Source organism: Gossypium hirsutum, chromosome A05 (genome assembly GCF_007990345.1).
Source record: "Gossypium hirsutum isolate 1008001.06 chromosome A05, Gossypium_hirsutum_v2.1, whole genome shotgun sequence".
Classification (NCBI taxonomy): domain Eukaryota; kingdom Viridiplantae; phylum Streptophyta; class Magnoliopsida; order Malvales; family Malvaceae; genus Gossypium; species Gossypium hirsutum.
In genome coordinates, this window is record NC_053428.1 from 23,176,812 (window position 1) to 23,193,793 (window position 16,982).

The 16,982-nt window shown below is 37.1% G+C and overlaps 3 protein-coding genes across 4 annotated transcripts; 2 read left to right on the top strand and 1 right to left on the bottom strand.

Annotated features, from left to right (window-relative positions):
• The first annotated feature begins 316 nt into the window (after window positions 1-316).
• On the top strand, window positions 317-3,898 carry LOC107957746 (MDIS1-interacting receptor like kinase 2-like). The gene is made up of 2 exons (XM_016893316.2): window positions 317-3,173; window positions 3,265-3,898. Exons 1-2 carry the CDS (start codon window positions 401-403, stop codon window positions 3,555-3,557), a joined length of 3,066 nt encoding a protein of 1,021 aa, XP_016748805.2. The 5' UTR covers window positions 317-400; the 3' UTR covers window positions 3,558-3,898.
• Window positions 3,899-6,616: 2,718 nt separating this feature from the next.
• LOC107905123 (annexin D1-like) lies at window positions 6,617-8,719 on the top strand. The gene is given in 5 exon segments (NM_001326946.1): window positions 6,617-6,772; window positions 7,367-7,512; window positions 7,625-7,843; window positions 7,978-8,190; window positions 8,308-8,719. Coding segments are annotated over 5 exon segments (951 nt in total). The 5' UTR covers window positions 6,617-6,696; the 3' UTR covers window positions 8,605-8,719.
• A 117-nt stretch (window positions 8,720-8,836) lies between these two features.
• Window positions 8,837-13,344, bottom strand: LOC107957744 (putative pumilio homolog 8, chloroplastic). 2 transcript variants are annotated; one of them, XM_016893314.2, is made up of 6 exons: window positions 13,072-13,344; window positions 11,754-12,976; window positions 11,464-11,626; window positions 10,402-10,565; window positions 9,481-9,736; window positions 8,837-9,345 (listed from the first exon to the last, which is right to left on the bottom strand). In XM_016893314.2, the coding sequence occupies exons 2-6, from the start codon at window positions 12,974-12,976 to the stop codon at window positions 9,241-9,243; spliced, it is 1,911 nt and encodes a 636-aa protein (XP_016748803.1). In that variant the 5' UTR covers window positions 13,072-13,344; the 3' UTR covers window positions 8,837-9,240. The 2 variants fall into 2 exon arrangements, with proteins under 2 accessions (XP_016748803.1, XP_016748802.1); XM_016893313.2 differs by having other exon boundaries at window positions 11,754-13,344.
• Window positions 13,345-16,982: the final 3,638 nt, after the last annotated feature.

Genomic DNA, 16,982 nt, shown 5'->3' on the forward strand with positions numbered 1-16,982 from the left:
AAGCGTAGTATATACATTATGTCAATAAATTCACTAAAAAGTTAGAATCATGAAATTAAATATCATGACATTGCACTCGAGATTAAAGTCAAACGAAACTTAATAAAACTTGGGCTTTTCCAACTTCTGTATTCCGTATTGAAGTGCTTGCTTTTTTTATTATTTTAAAGATGGCTTTCCAAGCTGACCATGCGAAGGAAGACCCCAACAGTGCGAGAGACTTGTTCAAGTCTCTCTTAATATTTTTATATTTCAACTTTGCCAAGAGAAAAACACCAACATCAATATGGAAAATTGGACTCGAGTGCTTTTAAGACTATAAATCTCGAGGTATATCCAAAATATCGCAGATGAATCTAAATATCAATACTGAAAAACTATTTGGAACCTTGATTTGTTAATGATGAATAGAATAGCCTTGCTTGCTTCCTTGCTGCTCCGGGTTGTTACGTTGCATGCTTGTTTATCTCATGCTCACTCTAATTCTACTGCAGAAGCACTTGCACTCCTTGATTGGAAAGCCAGCCTTCTATCCCTCACAAACCGCTCTGTTTTGCCTTCCTGGACTGTCTCATCTCGAAATGCAGAAGCAAGTCCATGCAGTTGGTTTGGGGTCCATTGCAAAGGCGACAGCGTCTACAGAATCAATCTTACGAGCTATGGTGTAAAAGGTACATTCCATGCATTTCCATTCTCATCTTTGCCTAATCTTAAAGAATTGGACCTTTGCATCAATGGGCTTTTCGGCACGATCCCACCTCAAATCAATCAACTCTCTAATCTCACTTACCTTGATTTGTCATATAATCAGTTGTATGGTATAATCCCACCTCAAATTGGTCAGCTTATTCATCTCAGGACCCTTCACCTTATTCAGAACCTATTGAATAGCTCCATTCCTGAGGAAATAGGTCAGCTAAAGTCCCTCGAAGAGCTTTCCTTGCAAAACAACTATCTAAATGGTTCCATCCCTTCTTCTTTGGGTAACTTGGCCAACCTGACCTATTTGTATATGTTAAATAATTCCCTTTCTGGTAACATCCCTTCAGAAATAGGAAATCTTAGCAGTTTGCAGGAACTTTATATTGACATCAACCAACTCACAGGTTCCATCCCTTCCACTTTTAGAAACCTAAAACACTTGAGATTGCTCAACTTGTCCACTAACAGTCTTTCAGGATCCATCCCTTCTGAATTTGGGCATATGGAATCCCTGAATGAATTAGCACTTTTTAAAAACAATCTATCAGGTTTCATCCCACCCTCACTCGGAAACTTGACTGATCTGACCATTCTCCAACTGTATGAAAATAAACTTTTTGGCCCCATTCCTGAAGAGTTAGGGAACTTGAAATTATTGGTTTTCCTAGAGATGAGTCAAAACCAACTCAATGGTTCTATTCCATCTTCATTTGCTAATTTGAGCAACTTGGAAAGTTTGTTCCTCCGAGACAACCAACTTTCCGGTCCCATACCTCAAGAAATAGGAAACTTCATGAAAATGTGGATGTTGGAACTCGATGGAAACCAGTTCACTGGGCAGCTGCCACAAAACATTTGCAGAGGTGGAACACTGGAATATTTCATAGCCAATGATAACCATTTCAGAGGACCAATACCCAAAGACTTGAAAAACTGCAGCAGCCTAAAAAGAGTGCGCCTGGAAAGAAATAGACTGACTGGAAACATATCAGAAGATTTCGGAGTCTATCCAAGCTTGAAATTTATAAGCCTTAGTGACAATGACTTTTATGGTGAAATTTCACCTCAGTGGGCGTCGTGCAATAATTTGAGCAGCCTACAGATTGCCCGGAACAACATCACTGGCAGAATACCACCTGAGCTTGGAAACTCAGCTCAGCTTCAGGCTCTTGATCTTTCTTCAAATCATTTAGTTGGGGAGATTCCTAAGGAACTGACAAAATTGACATCTTTAACAAGGCTTATTTTGTCAGGGAATCAACTCTCTGGTGGTATACCAGTGGAAGTTGGATCTTTTTCCCAACTCGAGTATCTTGATTTGTCGGCAAACAGATTGAGTCAGTCCATCCCCGAGACTATAGGGGATATGTTGAAATTGTACTACTTGAATTTGAGTAGTAACAATTTCAGCCTTGGAATTCCACGTCAGATAGGCAAGTTAGTTCAAGTGAATGAATTAGATCTGAGTCATAACGTGCTTTCAGGGGAGATTCCAACACAAATTCAATCTTTGCAGAGCTTGTCAACGTTGAACCTCTCTTACAATAACCTCTCCGGCAACATCACCTTTTTCAATGAGCTCCGAGGCTTAGTCCAAGTTGACATAGGGCATAATGAATTGGAGGGTCCAGTTCCTGATGTCCCAGCGTTTCAAAATGCTTCAATACAAGCATTAGAAGGAAACAAGGGTTTGTGTGGCGATGTTAGTGGGTTGAAACCTTGCAAGCTTTCTAAAAACGGCCACCACAAGTTACTCTACGCAACCATGTTTCCTCTGTTAGGAGCTGCTATCCTTTCAATTGCTATTCTGGCTTTGTTTTTTGGCTTCAAAAAACAAGGAAAAGATGCAGATGAAGAAAGTGAAAACACCATGATTAATGAGAACCTCTTTGCAATAGCATCCTTCGATGGAAAAATGTTGTATGCTGAGATCATAAGTGCAACAAACAACTTTGATTCTCAGTGTTGCATTGGGGAAGGAGGATATGGAAATGTATACAGGGCAGAGCTGTCATCAGGCGATATTATAGCTGTGAAGAAAGTCCATCCACAGCGTGCTGATGAAGTAAGAGCTGCAAAAGAGTTTCAAAATGAAGTAATGGCGTTCATAGATATACGGCATCGAAATATCGTGAAGTTCTATGGGTTTTACTGGTCTGCTGAACAATCATTCTTGGTTTACAAATACCTTGAAAAGGGTAGTTTGGCTACAAATCTAAGCAATGAAGAAGCAGGAAAAGAATTGGATTGGGATAAAAGGGTGAATATTATAAAAGGGGTTGCTCATGGCCTGTCTTACTTGCACCATGGTTGCTCACCGCCAATTGTTCATCGAGACCTTACAAGCAACAATGTTTTGCTCAACTTGGAATATGAAGCTCACATTTCGGATTTTGGCTTGGCTAAACTTCTCAATCCAGACTCATTTAATTGGACCAATCTTGCTGGAACATATGGATATATCGCACCAGGTGATGTAGTTTATAGAAATCTTTTGTTGCACGAAAGGTAGATCATCATCCAGAAATTGACTATTTCTTTGTTTTTTCTTTTCCTTTGCAGAGCTTGCCCACACAATGAAGGTTACAGAGAAATGTGATGTTTATAGTTTTGGAGTGTTGATCATGGAAATTATCATGGGAACACATCCTGGTGATTTGATCTCCACACTACCATCTTCATCTCTTGAAAAGCAGCTTTTGGTGAAAGATGTTTTGGATCAAAGGCCTTTACCTCCATCACCAGACGTTCAGGACCAACTAATGTCTGTGATGAAGATAGCTTTTATGTGCTTGACTCACAATCCACATTCTAGACCAACTATGTACGCTGTTTCTCTGCTGCTAGCCAACTGAATCATTTCCTCCCAAGAGTCTTACATTGAATTGAAGACCACCATGTATTCTGTTTCTCAGCTGTCACGCCGAAGTCTGAATGTTAATTGTTATGTCATTCCTTGTATCCAAGAAGATTAGTAAGAATAATTTTCCTAGGTTTTCATGTATCATATTCATGTTAAGGACCGGCAAGTGTTGGGTGTAATGATAAGGCACATTGCATTCCCAAGGTTGCATTACCAAGGGTAGACTTAGGTTCAAACTTTGGAGATGACTCGTCCAAATAAATGAAAAGGCTTAGAAAATTTGAGCTCGAAGCATTTGCATGAGTATGTAATACTATTCCATCTAACTTATTTAATGTTTCCAAACTCTCCTTCCATGATTTGGCCCACAATGGTTCTTATGGAAATATTCTATCTGAACAATGCTTGTTGTCAACTCTGGACCACCTAGCAATGGATCATAACAACGTAAGTGGAACCATTCCACAAGAGATAGGGAAGTTAAGGTCACTTTCTCAGCTCTTTTTACAGGAAAATAAACTCTCCGGTAATATCCCTTCTATGGGGAATTTGAGCAACTTGGTTAATCTCTATCTCGGTGTCAATGAACTCCCCAGCTCCATCACGGAAGAACTTGGGATGTTAAGATCTCTTGGCTTGTTTGGTTTATCAAGGAACCATCTTAATGGTAGCATCCCTAGGAAACTTGACGGTTTAGCATTTCTTTACCTTTCGAGCAACAAACTCTCTGGCTCCATACCCGCAGAACTCAGAATGCTTAGGTCTCTCTATCAGCTTCAGCTGTGGAATATTAGTCTCACTGGTCAAATCCTGATTCCATAGGAAACCCCACTTCAAAAGTTTTGGATAAGCTGAGAAATAACTAACTGGAAATTTACCAGAAAATATATGCTTTGGTGGATTGCTTGGGAAACTTACTGTAGAAACCAACCATTTCATAGCCCTCATACCAAAGAGTTTGGAAATTGCATCAGCTCAACAAGACTTAAGCTTGAAGAGAATCAACTTAGTGGAATCATAGCTGAAGGTTTTGACACATATCTGAACTTGAAGTACATTGATTTTAAGTTATAACCAGTTGTCTGGGGAGCTATATGATAATGGGAACAATACCTCCAATTTGACAAGCTTGAAATTTGCCAATAATAACATCTCAGGAGAATGCCAACTAACCTTGGGGGAGCACATCAGCGACAAATACTTGACCTATCTATAAATCATTTTACAGGGGAGGTTCCAACGGAACTTGGAAGGTTGACATCACTGAACATCCTTTGCTTGATGATAACATGTTATCAGGTGACTTTTCCCTAGTGATTCTGATACTATCTGGTATGCAAAGCCTTAGTCTTGCAGCAAACGAAATGTACTACTCAATTCCCAGTCAACTAGGACGGTGCTTGAAATTAAGTATGAACAAGTTTAATGAAGACACCCCCCCCCTTCTGAGATTGGCAAATTACAATTGCTACAAACTCTGGATCTCAGTCTTAACATTTTGATAGGGCAGCTACCATCTCAGCTTGCCCAGCTTCAATGCTTGGGAGACATTAAACATTTCCCACAACAGATTTTTTTGGCTCTATTGTATCTACTTTGACAACATGTTTTGTTTGACGTCTGTTGAGATATCCTATAATCAGTTTGAAGGTTAATTTCCTAATTCTAAAGCCTTTATTGAGGCTTTATTTAGAACGTTGAGAAATAACAAAGATTTGTGTGGGAATTCTACTGGTTTTCAGCCTTTCCCATCCACGAGCCAAAATGGACGACTGACAAAGAGTAACCAAATCCTATTGATCTTGGTCCTTCTTTTTGGCAGTGAAGCTCTTTTATTGTCATTGTTTTTATTTCATCAATTATTTGAAAAGAATTAGGGAGAAGGAAAACGAATCAAGAGGATCACATACTGGGGATCTCTTCATAATATGGTGCTACGATGGAAAAAAATCGAGCATTCAGACATCATTAAAGCAACTAAAGGAATCGACTCAAAACATTGTGTCAGAGTACGAGGATTTGGAAGTGTATACAAAGTTGAGCTTCCAACTGATAAGTTCTTGCTATTAATTAACTCCACACACCACCAGAAGATGGAATGACCACTCTAAAAGCCTTTTACAAGCGAGATCAATGAACGACATCGCAACATTAAGAATCTTTATGGTTTTTGTTTGCACATGCAATACTGCTATTTGGCCAATGAGTTGTTCAAAGGCGGGCGCTTGGAGAAGTTTCTAAACAGTGAGGAAAACCGGAAAAGCAATGAAGCTTGGGTGGATCAAAAGGATAAATGTCATAAAAGTTGTGTTGTATGCCTTATCCTATATGCATCATGATTTTTCCCCTCCTATAGTCCACCCTGACATATCAAGCAAAAACATTCTATTGGACTCGGATAACGAGGTTCATATCTCTGGACTTTGGCACTGCCAAGCTTCTAAAACTCATCTCACCTCCATCAAATCAAATAGTGGGGTATATGGTGTTCCTAAAGAAGACAATTTTCTAACGAGGACATTATGGGAGGTTCTTGGTCTTGAAGCTCAACTTCCTGAATCAAGCAAAAACATTCTACTGGACTTCCAAGCAACGACATTTTTTATACAATAGACATAATCTAAAGGTAAAAAGGGTGGATGTAAAATTATAAAGGATGGTGTTTTTGAAATTAACTGCATGTAGGGTGAATAATTAGACTTTAGAGCTGCACCAATGCTGAAAACAATAATGATTAAAGAAGACAAAAGGCTCCGCTTTTTTCTTAAAGATCACAGTTTTTTCCCCCTGAATTATCATTATAAAATAACAATCATTCTTTTTGAAGAAATGGAAACAGCGTGATTACCGACCACGTCATCTTAACCTTACCCCCTAAAATATCTATCCCCAACATTGTCATTTTCCATCCACGTGGGCCGTAATTATTGGTCAACTTTTGGCAGTGACAGATAGATAGACAGGTAGCAGTTTCGTCGAGAACATTCACGTGGCAAAATTGGGAATTTACTTGGACGCGGCATTCCGGACCGGACAGACACGTCTACTTAAGTTTAAGCTCCGCTGTCCAAAATTGCTATCACACTCTCGTTTCTATACAGATTCAAAAAGAAATAAAGGTAGAAGAAGCAATGGCCACTCTTACAGTGCCCACGACAGTTCCTTCAGTGTCTGAAGATTGTGAACAACTAAGAAAAGCCTTTTCAGGTCTCTCCTCTTTCAGTTTCTTTCCTTTCCCATTTCTTTTGTATGTTAATCTAACTATGTTTAATTTGATCGTCTGCATACAATATTGATCGGATCAAACTTCTTTACACTAGGATCTATAATGAACGACCTTTTTTCTGATTTTATTTCGTAATTGAAAATGGTCTTCATTTTTACACCAATAGAGTTCCTTTTTTCCCGTGCTGGTGGGTGGATCTTGCGATGATCTACCACGATCTGTCAAGATTGTGTGGAAGAACTGAAAAAGATGATCATCAAATGATAACGCCTTTTATTAGTTAAGCAAGTTCCTTGATTTATGACGCCTGATTAGTGTTTTTTATTTATACTGCGGCTTATAGTGGTATGCTTTTTCTTGACTTTTTTTTATCAGTTTTGATGATCTGATGATGGTATGGTTTTGTTCTGGTATTAAGAGACTTCAAGTCTTTTGATGTGTAAACATAGTATAATAGCATGTCTTACAAACAACTTTAAACTGACCGAATTTTTGTCTTAAATTATTATGTTGTCGTTCTATGAGGCAGTTTCTCCACACATTGATATAAAGCTTGGATTGATGTTTCATTGCAGGATGGGGAACTAATGAGGGCTTAATCATAGATATATTGGGTCACAGAAATGCGGAGCAACGAAACTTGATTCGAAAAACCTACGCTGAAACCTATGGAGAGGATCTCCTCAAGGCACTAGACAAGGAACTCTCGAATGACTTTGAGGTCAGTTTGCAAAATCAATTGCTTTGTTCACTGCTAGAGACTATTCTACATATGTTTATTTTATTGCCTGGAATGCTGACTAACGGTGGTCGCTTTCCGGAGTTCTTATCAGAGGCTGGTTCTGCTTTGGGCTCTTGATCCTGCTGAACGTGATGCCCTTTTGGCTAATGAAGCCACCAAAAGGTGGACTTCAAGCAATCAAGTCCTTATGGAAATAGCCTGCACAAGGTCTGCCAACCAACTGCTTCACGCAAGGCAGGCTTATCATGCTCGTTATAAGAAGTCGCTTGAAGAGGACGTTGCTCATCACACGACTGGGGACTTCCATAAGGTATATTAGATGGATGCTTATCTGTAAAAACTAAACTAGGTCTTGTATATTATGTTAGCGAGTCAATAAAGTTTTTATTATTTGTTTTCTGTTCTGAATAGCCCTGCTTATTTATGTGTTTTTGTTCCTTTCAGCTCCTCCTACCTCTAGTGAGTTCATACAGATATGAGGGAGAGGAGGTGAACATGACTCTGGCAAAAACAGAGGCGAAGTTGCTTCATGAGAAAATTTCAAACAAAGCTTACAGTGATGACGATGTCATAAGGGTTTTGGCTACAAGAAGCAAGGCACAGATCAATGCAACTCTGAATCACTACAAAAATGAATATGGAAATGACATAAACAAGGTAAACAAAGTTTGATTTTGGCTGTTTTGTATTTGGGTATTTCAAGGCATCTTTACTTTTATACTAGAAGCCAATTACTTATCAAAGTTTTCCTTGGTCTTCGATTCCTATCTGCAGGACTTGAAGGCTGACCCTAAGGATGAGTTCCTTGCACTACTAAGGTCCACAGTGAAGTGCTTGGTCTATCCGGAAAAGTATTTTGAGAAGGTTCTTCGCCTAGCAATCAATAGACGAGGAACGGATGAAGGAGCTCTTACAAGAGTTGTTTGCACTAGGGCTGAGGTGGATCTAAAGATCATAGCAGATGAGTATCAGCGAAGGAACAGTGTCCCACTGACTCGTGCCATTGTCAAGGACACTCATGGAGACTATGAAAAATTGCTGCTGGTACTTGCAGGACATGTGGAGAATTGAATCTGATATCATGAGACAATTTCCTGGTGAATAAATGTTTATGACCAAACTATAATGGTCTAGTGTGGTTATTGATGTTTTCCTGTTTTTCTATGTAGTATTGCGAGTTATATGCTATCCAAGAATTCGAAGTCTATTTAAAACCATATACAGGAGGCTTTTTTTTATCTTTTCTTTTGTATGGCTACTGATTCTATCATGCATCAAGCAGAAGCCGCTAACTTTTTAAAAAAAAAACCCAGGATCATGCAATAATGCTATTCAAGAATCTCCATATTCAAGAAGAAAATATGCAAAACCCAAGGAGAAATTTAGAAATCTGATTTGCAATATTCCTAAGCAGACCGGAAAGTCAAATCTTAAACGTGACAAAATATTAGACATACCAAGTTTGGTTAAAAAAGACAACAAAATAATACAAGTTGAAACTACATAATGAACAAACTAGAAGCAAAATTTTCTTCTACATCCTTGGATTCTCAAAGGTAATCCGCTGATGCTGAAAAGCCTTCCACCACGACAGCAGGCACGAGAATTTCATGTACATTATATTATCTAGTAACCCAAGGACACGACTACTTTGTAGTGAATAGCTAGCAAATTTGGAAGCACGACAACAGCGGCAAAGTGACTCCATCACTTTTTCAGGAGGTTCCTTTGGAATATTCTCTTGCAATATGGGCTGGTACGCAAGATCATGTGGGGACGGACAGCTCCAACTAAAGAAGCATGAAGGGAACCCTGCTTTGAGACAAAATGTTTAGAGATGAAAATCATGCTTCTTCAGACAAAAGTTAACTTATACAAGAGACAAAAAGAGATACTAGGAGAGATTTCATTCAAATTTTGATCAAAATATTATCCAAGTACCCATACCTTAGTTACTGCTAAGGCAGATTGAATGACATAGTTGGCAAATGGATCTTGCAATAATTGTTCAAAGTGTACAATAGAGATCAACTCATGGATGATTTGCGACCGACTTTCTGCAAAATGCTTGAGGCATTTTTCGACCACATGACTGCTAAATTTCTGCATTGAGAGGTGAACATAGTGCCCCTTGAACTGAGAAAGTAAGTTGTCAACAGCAGAGCGAACCTTTAGCTCTATAATGTACTGAACAACATAGTTTCTGTTTCAGATACAAATGAATATTACAATCAGAGAGATAAATAAATTAAAGAACAACTTTGGAGAATTTTACTATAGACTTGATAGATCAGATTTGTTTCACAGGATGCATTTGCTTCTAAAGTGGCCAAATTCTTGTTTTAAAGGTTTTTTTTCCCATTTAGGTAACCTAATATGTACATCACAGAAAATAAGACAAATAAAGATAGGAAGAACTAATAATTGATAATGCAAAATCTGCTAGATATAGGAGCTTAACTTGTCATATTTATTCTTAATACCAAGTGAGTGCATCCCATGCTCATTTGACATAATGTAGAAAGAACAGAAATGGCCGATGTAATTATAGAGGATCAATGTCTCTCAGAAACATAAACGATCAGTCAGAAAACTTGGAAGGAAATAAGGAACTAAGTTGACATACATGAACTTTTACTTTGCACAAGGGTGTAACTTGTAAGTACTAGTTTGAAGATATGATTCATTAGCATGAAAAAAATCATTTTAACTTAAGAAGCAACTGCTTTTTTATGATTCATACATTCCATTAGCATGACAAAGATGAAAATATAATCAGCATTAATTTTTCCAATAAGCTAACTTATTCATCAAAACCAACAATAAACGAGGATGAAAGAAAGAAACAAACAAAAAATATCTTATTACCCAAAAGGATCTTGAGCAAGTAGAAGTCCATTTCGGGAAATTTGGGTAATTAGGTTATATCGATGTTGCCCATTTGAATGAGCAATGCAGCGTTGCAACACACAGCATCCATGACGATGAGTGGCAATATCTACGCAAAATTGTGCAGCAGCATCAAAAATAATCTGCATTGGTAATTAACAGAAGCAAAGGACCAAAAATGTTACAGAATCAAACTTGGCAAAAGAAAATATACACATAAGAAAATGCAATGCATCAAAGTAGAGATAGAATTCCTAACACAGGAAAAGCACCAATGCGCACCAACTACAGTTTGAATTAGAAGTATGCTTCTAGAACTGACAATTATGACTGAATTCTAGTTTTTTAGTTCATGACCCACAACAAGAGAGCCTGACCAATTCTGTAAAATTGCAAGCTAAAAGTTCTCCCAATGGACCAAAAACTCTTCAAGAATCATGAGTCACTATCTCAAACCTATCATAGCCTGTTAAAGGTTGGTTCCTCCCTTGGAAAGAATTGTTCTTAATAAAAAATATTCAGAAAGATAGAATAGATTCCTTCAAACTGGATCCTTGCATTCGTGTCAGTTGCTTGTCATGCACTGGCAATATGCCAATACCTGTAATTAAGCCAGTACCTGCAAGAAATCTTTCTCCTGTTCACAAGGCTTACCTAACAATCAACGAGTTAAACTATATACCGATGTCTCAAAATACACACACAAAAATGCAAAACACATCCTGCAATGACCCAGAGGAGAAACATGGCATGACACTAGGCATAGGTAATAGTCCATAGCATAAAGACCTCCAAGATAACCATATAGTTTTCTTCTACTGAGTAAACCTTGTCAAGATGAAAAAAAAAAGCATATATCTGTGATCTGTCCAAATAGTTAACTAGAGATAAACCATGTAGTGGATTGACACGATGAAATGAGACTGTAGTGGTCTAAGTAACCTAATATATGTAAAAAAAAAAAAGAAGAATGTCCATGGTTGGGTCATTTGTGAGCAAAACTATTGAACCTCGTAAGTTAATTCACCCTCATCATTGTACCTTATTATCTTCATTGCCAAGGCATTGCAAGAAGCGCTGCAAAACATGATTTCCATTGAGGTCCTTGATAAGATCAAGAATTCCAGGTTTAAGAGCTGACTTGATAAGAGAAACTTCTTCTCTGGATTTGAGAGTCTCAATCAACTTCTGTACTACACGAGTACTGAAATACAGCAGTATACCAGTTTAGCAACAAATATATATATACATATTATGTAGGAAGAGAAAAGGCAAAGAAATATGAGTAACAGAAAATAGAATGGAGAATTCAATGATAATGAAGCAGTTACCCATATGTGTTTAAGGAAATCCTCACTAGCTGTCCTGATTCTTTTGTGACCATGTGAACAATCTGCAGTCTTTGTCCTTCAGTACACACATCCAGTAACTTTTGCACAAGGTAGTTTCCAAAGGGATCCATCATAAGTTCCACAATATTATCAATAATTTCATTGAATATTATTTGAACATCTAAACAGCTTCCTTCATCAAATATCCTTTGCAAGAAGCGACAATGATTCTGGTCCTTAGCCATGTAATTAATACATCCTCGGAACTCAGCCAGGGAACATGGAGTTGGCATTAGTCTTACATTTTCTCCATGATTTTTATCAAGTTCAGAGCTTTTCTCTTGAAGGTTTTTGAAAGATTTTTTCTTATGATACTTGAATGAATCGTAGCCCAAGTTCTGAATACCATACTTCAAATCTCTTCCTTGAATGATGACACTGCGATCCTCCACAAGAGGAATTTTAGTGTGCATGAACCTAGGATCACTCAAAGAATCAATGACACCTCTACCTCCATTACCATCCATCCCACTTTGCTTTGAGAAAACAAAAGGATAATAGGTATTCTGTAATGGAATACCCCTATTATCAAAACTCCTGCACTGTTCCATTCTCTGCTCCAAATGATAGTTTCTTTGGTTATTATGCCAACTCCATTTTGAAGCCAAATCATTGGAATGATTATAAGCAATGTTATGAGGCCCCAACGAATCACCCTTTTCGTTTCCTCCCTGCAAACCAAGCAATGTGGACCTCATGACATCATTACCATCAAAATACATTGAAACTTGTAGTGGAGAAGATTGAAACCCTTTGCTAAAACCTTCATATGAAGTATATTTTTCAGCATTATAAGAATAAACATCACCCAAACCAAGGCCAAAACCATTTGGGTCGCTCTCAGATCTCCTCATTTCAGCAGAGCCGTCACTATCTATCTCTTCATTTCTAATATGCATTTGATATAGATTATCGCACAAATCAAGACCATCCTCGACCGATCTTTCTTCATTCACGTTCGTATTTCTGAAATGAAAATCGGGTAAAGAGGTAGAATCCAACCAGAGTCTATAATCATGAAACTCGGGCTGTTGTTGTTGTTGGTCTTCAAATGACGAACTTTCTTCATGTGAAGAAAACCCATTTGAGAAAGAGCTTGAAGGAGAAGGGGAAACTCGATTCATCATCTTCTTCTTCTCCTTCTTCTCACCCGTTTCAAACATCTTCACACACACACAAAAGAGAAAAGGAACAAACAAAGAATCAAACTTTTATTACGAGAGAATATTTTCACACGAAACAGATACGGAAAGCTCACCGGACAAACAAACAAGCAAAAAAAAAAACGCTTCCTTTTCAGTAGACGATTGTTCTTTTGGTTGATTTGGCTATCTTTATTTCAACGATTTTCTCTTTCAAAAAAAAAAAAAGAACATTGGGTTCTTTTTGTATATTGACGGTTACAAAAGGGATGGCGTACGGACTGGTTATGGCTTAAGCTCACTCCATTGCAGTAGGTGAGCAGGCACTACATTGTGAAAATATATAGATACATAAAAATAAAAAATAAAAAAACCTTGGAGATTTAAATTACGGTTTTTTTTTAATCATCGGTATCTATCTTGAAATGCAAAACAGAATGCTTGATTTTCTCAGATTAATTTGACTTGTTTTTAACCTGTACAGTCAATTTTAGTTTTTTATCAGTGAAAACAAAGACTGAGAGAATTTTTTAGTCATTGGATTTGTTGAAATTTGGGACATTCTCTCTAAGGTTAAAAAATAGAGTGTGATTTGATCATAAACTTGGCCTTTTAGATATATACGATAGGGATAACCGCACCAGATCCCTTATTCTTCTATTCTAATCGTTACTGTTGTTGCCCAACAAAATGGATTCTCAGTTTGGAAACTTTGGCTGTATTTTCTCTACCTTCAAACCACGACATAACAAAAATAATCATATTTTGTAATATTTTAGGTGATATCAAACTTATAAATTTAATTTATACAAACTAAGGGTCAAGTGCCAGATTCAAATATTATTGTTGTCCTCACTAATGATATTGCAACTTATGTTAAAAGAATTTCCATATGATTATTTTTATATAACATTTATCACAATTTTAAATTCTAGGTACTTGACTTTGATTAAAATTTATATATAAATTTTTTATTTCATTCGATTTTCATAAACATTAACAACATTATTGATATCAATTTTGTGGGCTAGTCTAGAAGAGGTTGAAGGTAAGTTATTGGTAAATTGATTATTATGGTGAATATAACAATTTATTGGTTTTTGGCCTCTGCCCAAAACTTCTCTAGCAAATGCCAAGATCTAACTACTTCTGCATAAACTCTTTCCAGCACATTCAAGGTTGTTAGATAGTTTTTGTGCCCTACAGGGAAAGGCCCCTTATGACATTATTTTTATTTTTGTGCTCTGCAGGGAAACATCCCTTATGAAGACTTTGAGGCTTGTTCAATTATGCTTATGGGTCAATAACCTGTTTCAGGTTTTGATGTTTGGCTAGCCTGCTCATTGGTTTGAGCTATTATATTTGTTTTGGGCTTAAGCTCATACATATGTTCTTTAAGTCCAGGCTCGTATAACTTTGGGTATTAACAATAGTTCCACCGCCCCCAAACAAATAGACCTATAGCTTTTTATAGCAACTTGTGGAAGATTAGCAATGACCACTGCTATAGAATATCGTGAAAACCCGACACCTTTTTATAGCAATTGGTACGATAATTTTGAAGGGAATGGGCCATAATAAGAGGAAAGTTGGTCATTAATGGTCTTCAATCTTGTAAGTTACAAGATGGTGGGGAGTCAATAAGGTAGTGTCACGAGTTTAGACAACTATAGTTATAAGCTTCATTTGTGAGGCTTTCTATATTCTTTTTCATTTATACAAACCAATGTTTCAAAAGAAAACTCCTTAAAGGGTGCTTCTTTCATTCTTCTCTGCTGTATTCTACTTTGCCAACTTTTTTTCTTTTTTTCTGTTTTTCCCTTCTTTTTTTTTAATGTTAAATGTAGTAAGGTGGGGTGCCACTGACTCTGAGGGTCTGTCTCCATCAGCGATAGTCGATGCTTTCCACAGTAGCATAGATATGAAATCCGTTAGATTATAACTAAAAGGTTTAAGAATTCTCCTGATATTCCCAAATGTTTTGTTATGGTAGGTAGGCAATGTAGGAGAATCTCTAAAAAAACCGAGAACAATTTGTGTTTTTACCTACACATCTTTAGGGGAGGTTTTCATTTACCGCTCGACCTATTTTTCTATCAAGTATTAAAACTATACAACCTAAAACCTAACCAACTTTTGGCGAGTTTTTTCATCTATTGCTGCGAGTTTAAATAAATTCCATCTATGAGGATGATTCCCCACTTATTTTCCTACAAGGTAAAGTCTAGCCATTGGTATTACTTATAATCAAAGTAAGTAGGCATGTTCGTGGGTTTAAAAGACTGACTGGACCGATAAAACAAAGTATTTTTTTTCTGCTAGGAAGGCAGCATATGCATGATAGGGCTTCAGTGCCCACTAGGATTTTAAAAACCAAAAATGCAATGTAAAACTACCTATGTCTGGAAAAGAAGGACGTCAAGTGACTTATTTCTTAAACCAATCCCACTCTTGTGAAATTGAACCCTTAAACATTCAGAAATACTACTTGGGTTAGACTAAGGGCAAGGGGTACTTCCCATCGATCTGCTTGTTACTGCGGGGTTGTCACCCCAAAAAATGAGTGCCTGTTATCCCTATTTTTTAGTGTATTTTGGTTTCTCAAATTGTTATACTAACTACTAGATACTATGTTTATGATAAGAACGAAATGCCTAAAGCAGTACTTATGCTACACTGGAGTCGGGACCTTTGCAACTCTTGTTAATTGTAACTGAGAAGATGAGGGTGTTGAGAGTTCAACGGGCGTTGATGTCGTTAAATTTTGTAATGCTCTAATGAGGGAAGGTAAGATAAAGAGAGTTGCTGTGGTTGTAGAGTGAGAGAAGCTAGAGGGATTGTCCTAAGGTTTTAGCCCGAAGCCTAAAATGAAAGGCATTATTTCCAATGAGAGAAAAGTTGTATCCAATTCTTCTAAAACTCACTCAACCCTGAGACCCAAGGTACTAACTTAAAACTACCTTTACTAACTTTAGTCTTTGCCTGTAATCATTGCGTTTCTTTAATCTTGTAGGTATGAAAAGTTCTGCATCTTCTATCACTCATAAAATTTCTACAAAGAAGGGCAAGGGATCTTTAGAAAAATCCTCTGGAAAGACACCAAACACAAAGTTTCCCAAATTGTCAAGTGATAAACTTGTTCCTCTGACAAAAAAGTCTTCACATGTATCTGCCTCTCAACTGAAATTTGTTCAAACACTGCCACATCCATTCCTTTCGAGTGGACCTTGAAGTATTGTCTTGTTAATGAACTAAAGAATTACAGAAACTATGGCCTCCTTTATATGACAAAGACATTGTCTTGTTAATGAAGTATTGTCTACCTTTTATTACACATGCATTTCTATTTGTGTATTTGTTCTAATAGTGTTCATTTGCGTGCAGCTTATTTCCATTCTAACTTGGTGCTTTCATTGGCCACCTTGAGGTGTTGACAGAAAAAGAAAGAAGGTTTGGTATGAAAAATCCAACTGCTAGAGGGGGAATTAGAGGCTACACAACAACGCTTAAGCGAGGAAAATTGCGCAGCTAAGGACTGATTAGACTTTATTATCAAGAACAAAAATAAGCAGTTGATGTTGTTAGTGTAATAGTCCAAATTTCACCGATGTCGGAAATAGTGGTTCGAGACTACCAAATCTGACAAATGAACTGTAGATTATATTATGTAATATTTATGAGCCAAATGTAGCTTTTAAAAGATTTTTGAAATAGTAAATTGTGTTTTATAAAAATTTATTTGGTCAAAAATTGAGAAAAAAAAGTATTGAGATCTCGGTGTTATAAACCGAGCCATAAATATTTTTATAAATATTTACGGAGTGTCAATAAGGTATTATTAAAATTTCGTTAGAAAATTTTAACGTTTGGGTGATTAATTAAATAAAAAGAGCTAAATTGAAAAAAGTGTAAAAGTTGCTAGAAGGGTTAAATAGCTTAATTGTCAAATGAGGAAGGACCTAAAGTGCAAATAAGCCCAAAAGAGATATTTTGGGCGGCAATAGCTAAGAAAAATCAATGGGTGAAA

Coding starts and splice junctions, on each gene's coding strand:
- LOC107957746 (XM_016893316.2), top strand. CDS start 401: ATGATGAATAGAATAGCCTTGCTTGCTTCCTTGCTGCTCCGGGTTGTT. Junction 3,174..3,264: donor ATATGGATATATCGCACCAG/GTGATGTAGTTT, acceptor TTTCCTTTGCAG/AGCTTGCCCACACAATGAAG.
- LOC107957744 (XM_016893314.2), bottom strand. CDS start 12,976: ATGTTTGAAACGGGTGAGAAGAAGGAGAAGAAGAAGATGATGAATCGA. Junction 11,627..11,753: donor ATTTCCTTAAACACATATGG/GTAACTGCTTCA, acceptor GCTGTATTTCAG/TACTCGTGTAGTACAGAAGT. Junction 9,346..9,480: donor CTGCCTTAGCAGTAACTAAG/GTATGGGTACTT, acceptor GTCTCAAAGCAG/GGTTCCCTTCATGCTTCTTT.